The sequence below is a fragment of the Astyanax mexicanus genome, chromosome 1, assembly GCF_023375975.1.
Source record: "Astyanax mexicanus isolate ESR-SI-001 chromosome 1, AstMex3_surface, whole genome shotgun sequence".
In the NCBI taxonomy this organism is placed as follows: domain Eukaryota; kingdom Metazoa; phylum Chordata; class Actinopteri; order Characiformes; family Acestrorhamphidae; genus Astyanax; species Astyanax mexicanus.
In genome coordinates this window covers 41557962-41574698 of record NC_064408.1, presented here as the reverse complement: position 1 = coordinate 41574698, position 16737 = coordinate 41557962, and the positions used below count along the sequence as shown (strand labels likewise).

General features: G+C 38.7%; 1 protein-coding gene across 23 annotated transcripts in view; it reads left to right on the top strand.

Annotated features, from left to right (window-relative positions):
* epb41l2 (erythrocyte membrane protein band 4.1 like 2) overlaps window positions 1-16737 on the top strand; it is a 135762-nt gene that overhangs the window by 93551 nt on the left and 25474 nt on the right. For 14 of the 23 annotated variants that reach the window (XM_049478882.1, XM_049478961.1, XM_049478954.1 and 11 more), the window contains exons 11-15: window positions 30-127; window positions 2212-2384; window positions 10685-10794; window positions 16370-16447; window positions 16596-16631. In XM_049478882.1, coding sequence (XP_049334839.1) covers window positions 30-127; window positions 2212-2384; window positions 10685-10794; window positions 16370-16447; window positions 16596-16631 — 495 coding nt within the window. The remainder of the gene's footprint in view (window positions 1-29; window positions 128-2211; window positions 2385-10684; window positions 10795-16369; window positions 16448-16595; window positions 16632-16737) is intronic. The other 9 variants (XM_049478966.1, XM_049478965.1, XM_049478943.1 and 6 more) reach the window with 2 other exon arrangements.

Here is a 16737-nt window from a genome sequence, read left to right as displayed (position 1 = left end):
GTGTTTGTGTGTGTTTGTGTGTCTCTCAGGCGGAGCAGTTTGAGAGCACAGTGGGCTTTAAACTCCCCAACCACCGTGCCGCCAAGAGGGTCTGGAAAGTCTGCGTGGAGCATCATACCTTCTTCAGGTACACACACACACACACACACACACACACACACACTCACACATATAGCTGGTCGTTAAAACTGCATGACAGTAAGAGCCTCAGGGTCTTGCCTGCTATACACTTGTTTTTGTGCATGTGTGTTTAGTGTGTGTGTTGTGCGAGTATGTGTGTGTTGTGTCTTTTGTGTGTGCATGCATGTGGTGTGTGTGTGGTGTGTGTGGTCTCCCTGGTGTGTTTCTGGTGTGTTTGAGCTCACTGATGTGTGTAATTGTCCTGTCTCCAGGGAAACTGAGCACTGTGTGCACTTCCTGTTTGCACTGCAGGCTAGAGTAGTCTCTCTTTACCTCTCTCTTTCTCTCTTTTTCTTCTTTCTCTCACTCTCTCACTCTGTCTTACTCTCACTTTTACTCTTTCACTCTTACTCTCACTCTTTTACTCACTCACTTTCTCACTATCTCACTCACTCACTCACAATCTCACTGTCTCACTCACTATCTCACTCACTCACTATCTCTCTCACTTACTCTCTCACTTACCCTCTCACTTACTCTCACTTTTACTCTTGTTCACTTTTACTCTCACTCTTTTACTCACTCACTTTCTCACTATCTCACTCCCTTACCCACTCACTCTCACTCATTATCTCACTCTCTCATGTACTCTCTCACTTACTATCTCACTCTTTCACCATCTCACTCACTCTCTCACTATCTCACTCTCTCACTATCTTACTCACTATCTCACTCTCTCACGTACTCTCTCACTTACTATCTCACTCTTTCACTATCTCACTCACCATCTCTCTCACTCACTATCTCACTCTCACTATCTCACTCTCTCTATCTCAATCACTATCTCACTCTCTCACATACTCTCTCACTTACTATCTCACTCTTTCACTATCTCACTCACTATCTCACTCTCCCACGTACTCTCTCACTTACTATCTCACTCTTTCACCATCTCACTCACTATCTCACTCTCTCACTATCTCACTCACTATCTCAATCTCACGTACTCTCTCACTTACTATCTCACTCTTTCACCATCTCACTCACTCTCTCACTGTCTCACTCTCTTACTGTCTCACTCACTATCTCACTCTCCCACGTACTCTCTCACTTACTATCTCACTTTCTCACTATCTCACTCTCTCTCTTTCTCTCTCACTCACTATCTCACGCCCTCTTTTTCACTCACTGTCACTCACTCACTGTCACTTACTCTATCTCCCTCACTTCCTCTCTCACTCTCTCTCTTTCTCTCTCTCTTACTCTCTCACTTACTCACTCTCTCACCCACACAGTTTAGACTTAGAGTTGTTCCCACTCAATCATGACCCCTCTATGCTCTGTCAGCTACTGAGTAGTAATAGAAGGTGGAAACATAATCACATCAGCATCAGACAGATATCATTAGTAATTGATGTGTGAGTGTGTGAGTTTTCGAGAGACCAGGCAAGAGAACCACTATAAACTCTGTTATATATAACATCTAGATTAGAGCCAGTACACACTGTTTGGTCTGCACTGAAGGATCACACACTGACCACATTTATACCATAAACCCCATTTCAAAACAGTTTTCTCTCTCTCTCTCTCTCTCTCTCTCTCTCTCTCTCTCTCTCTCTCTCTATCTCTATCTCTCTTTAATTGATGTATGTGTTTAGGACTCCACTATCTAGTCACGCATTCCATCAGTGAATAGGATACTGATAACACACACACACACACACACACACACACAGGCAGACAGATGTGACGTGGGTAACTGAACGTCTTGAATGGAGCAGATGTAGTAGATTGTATTGAGGGTAGCTGTGAGTCACTGAACAGTATCAGATGGTGTTGACTGGGTCAGTGGGTCAGGTTAAGAAACGATGCTGTGCTGAACTGTTTATTTCTCAAAATAATAAGAAAAGCTAAAACCTAAAAAAAGCGACAGATAGAATTAATCTTTCAAAACTATAAATTCAAATACAGAGAAATCATTTGTATACAATGTATACATTTACAATAAGACATGTAAAATAAATGTAAAAATGTGTCTTTATATTCTTGCATTTAAAGGTATTTATTTATATATATATATATATTTTTTAGGTTGACGAACCCGGAGCAGCCCACCAAGTCAAAGTTCCTGACTCTCGGTTCGAAGTTCCGCTACAGCGGCCGGACACAGGCTCAGACGCGGCAGGCCAGCACTCTGATCGACCGGCCGGCACCGTACTTTGAAAGAACCTCCAGCAAGCGCATCTCACGCAGTCTGGATGGAGGTACTTTATTTTTCTTTATATGTACAGGTTTACAGAATACATAAGTCAAAGCAAGCTGCCAATACATCAATCAAATCAAAACATAGATATACAGCTCTGGAAAAAAAATAGAAGAGAGCACTTCAGTTTCTGAATTAGTTTCTCTGATTTTGCTATTTATAGGTGTATGTTTGAGTAAATTGAACATTGAATGAACATATACTCTTAAATGGTGATTGTGTATACGTGTGCTTATACACAGAGTGTGTGCCTGTCTGTCTATGTGGGTCTCTGTGTGTGTAGGAGGAGAGTGTCTCTGTGTGTGTACTCTTTTCATGAATGTAAAAATCTGATGAGGAGTCTCACATGTCCACACTCAAACTCAACCTGATGCTAATCACAGTATCCGTGTATGTACACAGCGCTGTGTGTGGGTTTAACCATGTTGTTCTGGAGCCTGAAGCCTGAAGCTTATGTGTAAAATAAACATCAGTTCATCTGTTCCTGTATGTAGTATTTAGTTGATCAACCTCAACATACAGCTCTGGAAAAAAATAAGAGAGCACTTAAAAATGATGAGTTTTTTTTATTTTACCTAATTCAAATCCAGGATTGGAATAAAGTTATCCAAAAGCAGTGGGTAAGACTGGTGGAGGAGAACATGCCAAGATGCATGAAAACTGTGATTAAAAACCAGGGTTATTCCACCAAATATTGATTTCTGAACTCTTAAAACTTTATGAATATGAACTTGTTTTCTTTGCATTATTTGAGGTCAGAAAGCTCTGAATCTGTTTTGTTATTTCAGCCATTTCTCCTTTTCTGCAAATAAATGCTCTAAATGAGTATTTTTTTTTTTTGGAATTTGGGAGAAATGTTGCCTGTAGTTTATAGAATAAAACAACAATGTTCATTTTACTCAAACATAAACCTATAAATAGCAAAATCAGAGAAACCAATTCAGAAACTGAAGTATATAAAGCTGTATATAGCCGCTTTTTACACTGAAGCTGTGACTAAAGTAGCTAACAAGTTAAGAAAGGTAAGTGAAGGAAGCCTATACAACACACCAGTGGTCTCTAACCCTAATGTACGCGCCCTGTTCCAACTAGTTATTGCCAGAAAGCTTGATAGGCGTAATGGGGTGTGTTGGGTTCACTGTGCCCAGTACCTAGCCCGATACACTTACACACATTCTGGCAAGTCTTCAAACGATTTTAAGATTGTACATCTCTCTCTCACACACACACACACACACACACACACAGGCAGGCAAAACCATTACACACACAAAGGCTGACAAAGAGAATAGAATAAAACCCGCTGGAGCCAACAGTGCTCATCATGATCCAGCACGTCTGATCTGCTCACAGTTCTCTTTCTGACACACACACACACACACACACACAGACACATGTGTGTCTGCGGTTCCAGGTTGTGAACTCTGTTATCTCTGGGAGATCTTCCGGCCCAACTGCAGCCTAGGGTGTGTGTGTCTGTGTGTGTGTGAACAGTTTACAACCCTGCCTCAATCCTGACCCTGAATCCTAACCCACATTTCTGTAATCTTTAAACAGACGACACACACACATATGCAGATAATAATATTTCTCTGCTCTCAAGCTACAACCTGGTCTCTCATTTTTGTTATTTTGGACTTTTGTTACCTATTTTTTTGACTTAAGGAACAATCTATAATAAATGAGTGAATGTGTGAAATGGCTACACAGGAAATTTGGCAGTGTTAAATCAACACTGTTAGTGTTAAACTTTACACTCTCAGTGTTAATATAACACTAACAGTGTTGATTTAACACTGCCAAATTTCCTGTGTACAAGAGTCCAATTTTCAAAGACTCAATAGAATTTTTTGCCCCATCCACACCACCCCAAATGCAAAGTTCACAAGGGTTGCCAGATTGACACTCGGTGGCAAGTGATGACGAGTCTTAATCTGTATCTGATTGGTAAAAATATATGTTTAAAATGTCCAAAATGATCATCTCTACTCTGCTAGTGAAGGTGGTAAATTACCTAGCTATGGTTAGCAACCTTACTGAAGCTCAGTGATTACCTGTTCAGCAAAAAAATAGCCAGCTCACCCATTTCCATGGCTTCAGCACATTATGTGCGTGTTGTTGTCTATACCTGGCAGATACACAGGGTAAAACACAGACAGATTTCTGTGACGTACTGCACAGTTCAAATAAGAAAATACTGGCTTTAGCTCTGCTGACAAGAGCGGTCGGTGCTTAAGCTCTAAAGATACATCCTGGTCATTTTATGAGTTGCTACAGAAAATATAGAATCCTTAATCCTTTAAATAGATCTTTGCATTTGATCCAAATTCATGATTAATAGAAAAATAGAAATGCTTCAGAATAACTTGAAATTAAATATCGTTTCACTTCCAGTTTCCATTAGAAGTTAAGCAGTATTAAAGTTGTCATTTTGGTGATATATAACATCCATATGGAGCATATTACATAAAAATACTAGTGCTAGTATATATGTGGATATGTCTGATGAAATATGTGCGTGTTCGTGTGTAAACGTGGGTATGCATTGTCTTTCCTATTTGTTGTGAACAGACACAGGAAATGAGAGGGACATCTGTTTCCTGTCTTTGGGACGAGAGGCAGCGGGAGAAAGAGGGAGAGAGGGATGGGAGTAGAGCGAGGGCTTGAGACAGTGGCATCTTTGAGATTGTTGTGGTCAGTGGTGGTCAGAGGAGAGCTTAGTAAAATAAACCCGTTTTTTATGGCGTCTCCATCAGATCAGACTACTGGATTGAATTTCTGTGGTAGCTGGCAGATCTTTCAAATAGTTTATATAACAAATAGTGTTTTATAACCTTTAGATAAAGTAGCCCAAATTCTCTCTCAAATTCTTATCAATTCTGATCTTTTTTGTGACCTACAGCTCTAAAAAAATAAAAGACCACTTCAGTTTCTGAATCAGTTTCTCTGATTTTGCTATTTATAGGTATATGTTTGAGTAAAATGAGCATTGCTGTTTTATTCTATAAACTACGAAAAACATTTCTCTTAAATTCCAAATAAAAATATTGTCATTTAGAGCATTTATTTGCAGAAAATGAGAAATGGCTGAAAAAACAAAACAGATGCAGAGCTTTCAGTCCTCAAATAATGCAAAGAAAACAAGTTCTTATTCATAAAGTTTTAAGAGTTCAGAAATCATTTTTTGGTGGAATAACCCTGGTTTTTAATCACAGTTTTCATGCATCTTGGCATGTTCTCCTCCACCAGTCTTACACACTGCTTTTGGATAACTTTATGCCTTTACTCCTGGTGCAAAAATTCAAGCAGTTCAGATTGGTTTGATAGCTTGTGATCATCCATCTTCCTCTTAATTATATTTCAGAGGTTTTCAATTTGGTAAAATCAAAGAAACTCATAATTTTTAAGTGATGATTGTGTGTTTATGATTGTGTGATTGTTTATTTACGTAATATATTTTACATTTTTTGCTTAATGATCTTTATTATTTATTTATTTATTTTTGATAAATGGAAATGTTCTTGAATGTGAATTGCTCACAGTATAACTTCCTGCACCTATTTATTTAATTTCCAGTTTCCAGGCTGGTTTATTGTCAGAAACAATATGAAACTTCTTGTTGGTGTAGTTGTAGCACAGCTGCTCTTTCTCTCTGATTAATACGTAGCTCTTTGAGCTCAGGGCCATTTTGTTTAACTCTAATTTATGTGCACTTAACGGTGGAGTTTATTAACCCGTCGGCTCCATACGCCGTGCATTAACACTGATCAATAGCCACGGCCATCCGGAACTCTTTATCAACCTGCTCATTTATCAGACCATCCAGCTTTCAGCCAGCACCTCCTCCCACCATCCTTCTGCGTCCAATATATGCAGTTTTATAGTGTTGAGGTCTGGTCTTGAGCCCAATTGTATGTCACCTCTTGATCCTACCACTTACAGCGCCCTCCTGCTCAGTGTGGTGTGTCCATGCCTTGGGGTAAGGTGTCCAAATTCCTGTTGAGATAGAGGGGGAAGTGTTGGGGCAACATGACCGCCAAACAGAGATTTTTCAGAAGCCTGTTTCAAACAGAAGGTCATGGTAAATCACCAACAAGATAGCTGCACAAAGAACCACACAACCTAGCTAGAAGAATTTCCTGTTCCACCTGAAATGATGCAGATGTTAAATTTCTGCCTTCTGAAGATGCTGAATAATTAAAGGTATTTTAATAAGAAGCTAACAAATAGCTTACTTCAGCTCCTTATTACAGAGTAATTAGGGGTAAATAGTAATAAATAATCACCACATCACACTTTGGTAGTCTGGATAGTTTCAATAAAAAAAAAAGGAAATATGGTGCAGAGAAGCAGAAATGTAATGTTCGTATACGAGGACTCAGTTAAACCTCACATATGCACAGTTCTGATAATGAGGAATAAAATAGTGTTTTATGTGGCTGGAGGTTGACCTGCTATAACCTGCCCTTTTGCTTATTGTGCTTGTTAGCATTGTAGCATTATGTTGTCGTGCAGCTTTGCCCTCAGGCAATAGAGAATGACACACATAATCCAGGCTGGGTGTGAGCCTGAACTAGAGCCAGGCTGAATGAGCTCTGATACGGCTTTCATTCCCACAGTAGATTCCTCTTTATTTCCTTATTGTGCTCTTTGTTGTTATGCGTCTTTGAGTTTTTGCTGGGCTTCCATTTCAGAACACATGTAATCCATCACTTTTATAGTTGCTGTTTACTGAATGTAAATATAAACATAATTCATCCTTTATCCTATTCAGTCATTTTATGCAATCTGTTCACATTCAAGATATTGAAAGGATTTGTTTTGTATGGCATTTAGTGTTTCATATAACAGAGCCAATTGCATATTTCCACATTTATATGCTTGATCCAAAACCACTTAGTGTTAGGACTGGGCAATATATTGTTATTATCTATTTATTATAAACTATTTCATACAAGATATAAAAACAGCAATATCATAATATTGTGACTGCTAAACATGTTACTAACTGTATGATTTGATTTCAAAAATGGAACATTTGATTTCATCTGATTATTATTATTTTGTCCTGCATTTCTCCCAAGTTTAGTTATGCTAATTGTCCCACCCACTTAGTTGCACTCCCTCTATGACTATATATATATATATATATATATATATATATATATATATATATATTTATATAAAGAGAATACATTCTTGTATTCTAGGGCAGAGGACATTAGCATTATACGGAAATTGAATGGACAAATTGTTTATGGTTGTGTTATGTTTTCCAAAGCTATTGTATGGTAATTCTGAGGCTTTAGAATCACTTTAAAATATTCAGGATTTCTTGCCAGTTTAGAGGATACTGTTTATTTATTTATTAATTTATTCATACATTCATTCATACGTTAGACTGCACATCTGTTCCCAAATTTCAGATTCAGATTGCTGTACAGATTTGCACACTTTACACTCTGTAAGGCTGTGTCTGCGGCTGCTGTTGTGCCGTGATAAACATCACACCTGTCAAAATCTGTGTCCCAGATACTTCCAGAGGAAGTGAACTGTCTGTGGCTGCTGTGTCTGAACAGATCGTGCTGTTGTTATTCTTTTACGTTTTCCTGTGAAAGTAAACATCGAGCAGCGTAGTGTAGCATGCGTCCATGTGCGACGTCCATTCCCCCCTTGGGCTCTTTACACAATAGGCATTAAAACATGCATGGCTCAGATGCTGAAGCTTCAGCCATGGTCCATCTCACTGACCTCATTTCAGAGCACAGCCCTGCCCTGTCCTCTCTCAGCTCACACTGTTAAACCCAGACTCACAGCGCCCCTTAGTGGCCGTTCAGGGAACTGTGGCCCAGTTCTGAGCTGGAGTTTAATGGGCTGAAATAGTTGAGTAAGAAAAAAAAACAGAAATCACACATTGTGTCCTAAATATAAACTAGCATAAGTGGCAGCTTTAGTTCAGCGATAGTTTAGACAGAAGTCACACAGTTGTGCACAGTTTAGTTCTGCTTTAATTACAGTGTATTTGACGTGTTTGGTGTCTGAGGTTTTAGCTTTAGCAGTGAAGCTAAAAGGCTAATGAAGCTAGCATGCATACCTCATGTCCATACCCAACAATTAGCTTTATGCTTAAATCATCGTATACGTTCCTTAAAGTGTGGTGGTGTTCAGTAATCTCTAGTTGGCTTGATTATACAACCACAATTACAAAAAGGTTGGGGTGCTGTATAAAGCATGTAAGTAAATAAAAAAATAATGCACTTATCGTATTTTTCTCACTTTAAGGTCCAGCGGATTAAAACTATTTTCATACATAAGGCGAAAAAGTAAGAAACAAGGGTGTCTCCATGTCTCCCTTCTAATTCAGCAGGTCTCGCTTAAGTAAACAAAACTGTATTTCTTAAAAAAAAAAAAAAAAAAAATACATATTTTCTGCTGTTAATTTAGACACATTTCTCTTCTGAAAACTGTTTGAGTGAGTAAAGTGCTTCAGTTTATTTACAGTAAGCTTAGATTTTAAATATTTTACTGTGGCTAGCAGCAGGGTTAGCAGCAGTGGTTAGCAGCACTTAGCGCTAGTAGGTGATGCCCGACAGCGCTACAGTGAGAAACCCTAAGTGTTCCGGTAAGCCAGGGCGCTATCAGCTAGTGGTTTTCCCATGTAGCTTGTTTTAACACGGTGAACACACAGACTACAGTCTAATATTCTCACATCTGAATGGCAAACAAGACAGCTCTGCGGTTAGCAGCTAATGCTAATTCTGCTCCAGTCTTGGTGCTGAAGAGGTAAACTAAAATTTCTGTATAACGCTGTACTTCAGTGGAGTGGCTTTACTGCTCTTTATAACCTGACTGATAAAATCATTTTTTCTGTTTTGTTAATGGCAGAAAATTGATGGATTTTAGGTGCGCCTTATAGTGCGAAAAATACACATACGCAAGTCTCACAGACCTATATTTTATTCAAAATGGAAAACAGATATTACATGTCGAAAATTAACAATTTTACTATTTTATATAAAAAAAATAGCTTGTTAATAAATTTTTAACAGCAACATGTTGGGACAGGGAAACAAAAGGCTGGAAAAATAAGTGACTAATTTGAAAAGAAAGCTGCAATATAAGCACTTAGCAACTCACATGACCAGGTATAAAAAGAGCATTTTAGAGAAAAAAAAAAACTGTGACAACAATGTGAAAAAAACAAGTAACCAAATAAACCCATGACTGTATTATTTTCTTTGTATGATATTCATTGCATTGCATTACATCACCCTTTTCTCCATAACAAACATAAAGAATTGCTAACCAGACACATTTCCCATTCCACCTTAAATGATGCAGCTGTTGCCTTCTGGCATATGAAGCTGTTGCATAATTTAAGGTGGAAATAGGAAGTTTGATTATGAAGCTAAAGGATAGCCTTAACTTTAGCTCCCTATTACAAAGAAATTAGGGCTGAAAAAAAAAATGATTGCCACATTACATTTTACTGGCATGGAAATGAAGCAGCGTTATTTAGTTAGTTAAATTATATTTAGTTCAGTTAGTTGTACGTTAGTTAACCCTCCTATTATCTTTAATGTCAATTTGACCCCACTTGATGTTTAAAGTCTCTTAAAGTTTTTGGGGAGAGAACTAAGGTTAGCGTAGTGTTAGCTAACATTACTGGAGAGTTAACCGAGGTTAAAATAGGGCTAGCCGTGAGCTAACTAATATTACTGGGGAGTGAACTAAGGTTAGCGTAGAGCTAGCTAACATTAATGGTGAGATTGCTAATATTACTAGGAAGAGAACTAAGGTTAGCGTAGAGCTAGCTAACATTAATGGTGAGATTGCTAATATTACTAGGAAGAGAACTAAGGTTAGCGTAGAGCTAGCTAACATTAGAAGCAAGCTTGCTAAATTACTAATGTTAGCGGCGAGTTAGCTACATTATCAGAGAGAGAAGTAGGGCTAACATTAGCGTGAAGCTAGCTAATAACTGAATCTGAATAAATTTAGGAAAAAATAATAAAATTGTGAAGACTTTAGATATCCCACCCATAACAATATAAAAAACAATCAAAAAATTGAAAAAGAGAATCTGGAGAAATCCCAGCATGCAAAGGACAAAACCAGTGGTCAGTATTGGAAGCTGGTGATCTTTAGGTCAAAAACTGTCATGATTCTGCACCAGGAATCACTGCATGCGCTCAAGAACACGTCTAGAAATCAATGTGTAGATACTGTATTAATTTAGGTTATCTATAAACTAAGACAGTAAACTAATCAGTAAAGCCTGTGTTTATCTTCTACCCTCAGCTCCAGTGATCAGTGTGAGTGATCATGGCCACATGCTGGATTCTGCACGCACCCCTGGCTCTGGAGAGAATGGACATGACCCCGCCCTCGAGCTCTCATCTGACTCAAAGGTGAGAAAACACTAACCTCCATCCCCACTCTCATCCTCACCTTTTACAGGTCATGAAAGAGCGAGAAGAAAAAAGGAGGAAGAAAAGAAAAGTGTGTACGTGTATTATTACTTAACCCTTTAAACAGTTATTGCTGATTTGAACAAAAAATCTATTTATTGTGATCAGGAATCTAAAAGTATCCTTTTTTAATGATTGGATTATGTGTGATTGATTTACTTTTCTCTACAGTTAAATTGGTTAAAATATTGAGTTTATACATAACCCTTGCTATCATGGATAAAATGTAACTGGAACTATTGATAATTTTATTGTAATTAAACTTTGCGATTATGATGATTTATTAGCATAATACATGGGGATTATGATGATATTGGAATGCATATTGGGATTATGGTCATTGATTCTGATAATACATTGGGATTATGATGATATATTGAAATTATATTGGAATTATGATTATTTATTGGAATGAATATTGGGATTATGATGATTTATTGGAAAGAATATTGATTATGATGATTGATTCTCATAATACATTGCGATTATGATTATTCATTCTCATAGTACTTTAGGATTACGATGATTGATTTTCATAATACATTGCAATTATAATGATTTATTGGTAAAACATTGATATTATGAATGATATTGGGATAAATGATAATGTTATTGAGAAAAAAAAACTATGGGAATTATTGATGTTCTTTATGATTGTGTTATTGATTATGATGTTATTCAGTTTATTTGTTGTATTATTGGAATTAGTGAATTATTAATATAATGCTGTTATTGGAATAAAACTTGTGATTTATGCATATTTAAATCATTTAAATATGCATCCCCCAGGCCTAGAATAGGTCATTCTTTTTTTTCTTAATTATTATAATTTAATTATTGTTCCTAATTCTGATGTATATGCTGGTGCAATTTTAGAAAACCATAATAACCACAATGTCTCCTATGATCTAATGTGTTATGGAGCTTAAAACAGGCTCTTGGAGTAAAAGGTTCTATTGTTTTTGTTTTAATTGTATAATTGCTTGTTGTTTTAATCTGTGAAGGATTTCACAGATTTCCTCTTGTTTACAAGAACTGAAACTATTGTGTATGTCCCTCTCGTACTAAAATCAACTTGTATCTGCCCTGCTGCTGAAAGCAGCTCTGTGTAGTCAGACTTGACTCATATAATGCCCCTGATGTCCAGTCTGTTCCAGCCTGCTCTGTATCCGCCGTCTCTGACTCAGACGCGACCTTCACATCTTTTTCAAAGGGCTGCATTCAGACCTATTGTGAGTGACCAGTCCGCCTAGTCATTCTCTTCTGACCCTCGATGTACCAAACAGAGGCCTTTCACAGAGACTTAAAGACAGCTTCAGCCTCTTACCATCCTGGAGATATTATTTATACGGCCCAAGTCACCAGTTCATCTGTCAAATGAATGCAGCTCATTTATACGGCTCTGACACTTACTGTTGTTGCTTACCCTTTGGAAGTCTACAGACATTAATGTTTTCATTCACTTTTACTAGTTATATACACAGAGAGGTTCTTCGAGCTTTACAAGTACAATATGACATTGTAACTAGGACTGTCATCTCAGACAAACAAGGTAGTGGTAAAGTGGTTCTTCCATCCCACAAGGTGATGATTTGGACCAGTTGCAGTCAGTGGAAGTTGGAGATTAGCATCAGTCACTGTCAGGGGAAGTTTTCAAAACAAACAAGGTGATTATTAGGAACAAACAGCTAAAATTTTGGCAGAAGCCAAACAAAATAAAATATTTGGCTGAAGTTACATTTAGCTAGCTGCCTTAGCGGTGCAATTTTAATCATAAATGTTCAAAATGGTGTAGTTTGCGTCGTAAATCTACCCCAGTAGTGTAATTCTAGTCATATATTTCCCTCAATAGTGCTTTTACATTTAAAACTTGCTATCGCAAATTTACTTCTGCAGTGCAAAAGTTATGAGAAAGAGAGTATCAGACTTATTTTAATATTGAATATCGGCTTAACACACTCCTAAATAGAATAAACGGCAACTTAGTGGCAGCTTAGCTTCCCATAAAATTCATGTCATTAAAAATAATTTCTTCTACCTACAGACACTAATTTTAAACAGTTTCTCCACTTATTTCAGTCAAACTATCAGAAACGATTCTATGACGTTGTCTCAGGTGATATCTGAGACACTTAAGGATTAAGCCTGGCTTAAGTTAAAATGCTGTCTGGAAAAGTGAGGAATGTTAACAGACCTGCGTCTTATGTTCTTATATAGTTATATAGCGATAAGTTCTTATCGAGGCTGGGCTGTAGTCTGGATGTTCTGCTGGACAGAGCCGTGCTGTTCTTTAACCTTGGGCCTCTAAGGCCTTGATGCTAGAATTTGTCATTTTTTCTTTTAAATATTTTTTTTAAACTAGAGTTCACACAAACAAACAAGCTTTTCTCAAACCCTCACTCTTTCCTTAATGTTCCTCTCCTACCCTGAACTGTTCACTCCCCTCCACAACCCTCTGCTGCACTGCAACCTTTTGACCTTACACTGTCTCACTTGACTAATGTTGTGTTTCTCTCTCCTTTTCTCTTTTTCCTGAACACTCTTTTGTTTTTCCTGTGCTGTTATTTTTTCTTTATGTCATGCACATGTTTTTTCACTCCCTCCCCCCTTTCTGTTTCTCATCTGTGCTTCCGTTTGTTTACCCCTTGCATGGCCAAATGCGGGTTGTCAATCACTCCTTATACACCTCCAGTCTCTCTTCATGTTTCCGTTTTCTCCTTCGTCGTCTTCCCTCTCCTCGCTCCCCCCGACTTTGGACACCATCTCCGAACTGGACATCTTGTCCGACATCTCTGAGGACGATCCTGACATTCCGTTTGACTCCTCTGACCCCTCTGCCTGGGTGGCCGGCGACCTTGGCAGCACTGGGAACCCCTCAAACCCTGGAAATCCCGAAATCCCTGCCGACTACGCCAATTTTGCCGTCGATGGCACATCCACAGCATCCTCCGCTCCACCAGGGGGCACTATTTCCGACCCAACTGACCTCTACCCTACCTCATGCTCCTCCAGAGCGTTTCCCAGAGTAGGCTCCACCCTCCTGGCCTTGCTTAAGGGTCTGCGGCTGCCCACCCTGCTGGATGAAGACGGTTACATCAGTCTGCCCTGTCTGCCGGAGGAGTGCACCGCCCTTTTGCCAGAGCGAATGCAGCGCTACCTGCCCCTCTCCTCGCCCTCCCTGCTCCCATCTTTCCTTCTCATCTTTGCTGTTTTCCTCTCCGCCTGCCACTCAGTGGTGCTCTCGCTGGCCCTGGCGCTGCCACTGGCTGTGTCACTGTGTTACCTAGAGCCCAAAACCCACACCCGCTTTTGGCCTGCAGAGGTTACAGTGGAAGCCACCTCTCAGGAGGAGACGTGTGACCCTGCTGCTTAAAACCGAACCAGATGTTTACCCCCACCCGCCTTACCTGTGTGTAGCGCTTAATTTGTGCCGGAGCTTCTCAGACTTTGAGCCATTATGATCTGTATTCCAATACTGTCAAATGATTACAGTGTAGCTTTAGGTTCCTTGTTTTTAAGATTTCCAGCATTTTACGTAGGAGCTAACTCCTGCTTGAACTTCGTTTTTTCATTGCTAAAAACTTTACATAGCTCTGATACCAAATATGGATCAAGTCACTGAATTCAAGCACATTAAAGGGTTTTGACTTAAATAAAGCACAAAAATGTGTGATGTCCATTTGAAGTAATTTTGATTACTTCGTATACCCACATCTCTACAACTTAACTCAGTCTTAATGATTTAACAATATGTGTGCAGAACTTTTGTAACACTGCCATTGTACATATTTTCTGTTCATATTTCAGTCTCATGATTTCTTTACAATCTGAGACAATAAGTTGGCTAAATGTTAACTGAATAGGCCAATATTAATATTAATGGAACATCCAATAATATTAAAGGTGAAGAATAAAAGTGGAGGAAAGGGTAGTAGTAATACTTATAATGCTGGCGTTGTGGTTTTGTATCCTTTTGCAAACATCCATACTTAAAACCAAGCCTAATCCATATTATACACTGCAAAAAATCTTAAGCAAATAAATCAGCCAATGGGCTAAGTTCATTTTTCTTAGTAAGATTTCTTAACATAAGCGATCTCAAAATATAAGCAAATTAATCATGCAAAAATGTGAACACAAGAATCAGAATAGCTTAAACTCTGACTTCTTCTGCTTATTTTGAGTTACTTAAAAAGACTTAAAATAAGGTGGAAATTCTAGGTAAGACTGACTATCATTATTCCTAAAATAAGCAATATAATCTTACACTTACAATGACAAGAAATCTCATCAGAGAAATATATTAGATTTATTGCCTTAAATTTTGATTATTTTACTTGTGTGTTTGAATAGTTCATAAACCCAAGACAATTATAATTATTATTTTTAAGTTTTTGGGGGGCTAATTTTTGACAATGGAAGTTTGTAAAATTACACTCAAGAGGCTAATTGTGCTACTGTCACATATTTTTAATGGCTGTAAATAAAGTGCAGTGGCTGGCTAAACAGATGTTTAACAAAGCCGTCACTGATCCTTTTTCAAATAGACCTAAATCGGACCCTGATACCCTGATTTTTTCAGATCATGCCTTCAAAAAGAACGCTTTGCATCCCACTGAGAGTTCATGAGAATGCTATATTTAGCGTAGGACTGTGACGTAAAAAGCATGCTGTTCTCTGGTCTCAGGCACCCTCTGGCCTTGTCTGAGAGCTCCAGCAAATTGATTTACAAATTAAGCACTGCACACGTGTGTACGTGTGTGTGTGAGAGTATACCCGTGCACTCTCCTCCCTCACTGCTATCCCTGCTATGCACACTGTACCGCTCTTATTTTCCCTCTCTCCCACTGCCTCTATCCTCTCTCCACCAGATATTCTGTGCTCGCTTTCTCTCGCTCTCCAGCTCAGCCTGGGGTCAGACTCTCTCCTATTTTTAAAAATCCATTTTCCCAGCATTCCTTAGGGAGTCTATTTATAGCCTGTTCCCTTCTCGCCTCATTCACACTGTTAGTGAGCTTAGAAACCAGAGCGATCCCACCATCGTGGACGTATACACAAGTGTACACAAGTGTTGTGGAACAAAAGTAGAACCTAATTATCATACATTACATCGTTTAAAATGGCTTTTTTTTTTTTAAATAATAAATCGTTTTATTTGATCTTGCATCTCCATTCAGTGCAATGCTAGTCCTTCTGTATTCCCATCATTATTCAGTTAACCACCATAGCCAGTCAGTACTCAACAATGACCAACTGTATATTCAGGTGGACCAGTCTATAGCACACTTTCCTCCAGGTACTTTTGGATTTTTTCAGCTGTATGAGAGGGGATCCACTTGCATTGACCAACCAGCATGCATATGACCTTGTCCCGCCCCCTCCACGCTCTGATTAGCCAATCCCTGAGCTCAGGGCCTCTCATACCTGTTCTTATTGGACAATCAGGCCTTCCCATCATCCATTTCATCCTTTTCTTTCCCCCCCTCAATGATTCGTCCATCATTCCACCAATCAGAGTCCACAGGTGGAGGAAGAGGCGGAGCCTGGCAAGGGCGCGGTAGCCGGCGCAGTCCCAGCAGAGCTACCGTTTGAGGTCTGCATACCTTCCCAGCATGCACCTCTCCTAGTTTTACAAATACAGAAAAAAGAGAAAATAGAAAAAAAAATAACAGTTTCCAAATGAGTCGCAGGCTGTGTTTTTCCAACTAACTCTTGCCTTTTTCCTCCAATCGTGCTAACAGACCGGAACAGACGGAGCTGATTCCTCTGAAACTAAGGTTAATGAACATGCTGATTGTTAGATGGTTTAATAAATCATGTAGTTCTCTTCAGTTTGATATGATTGGTGTATTTTGTGTTTGGTGAAAATCAGTGAGGATCATG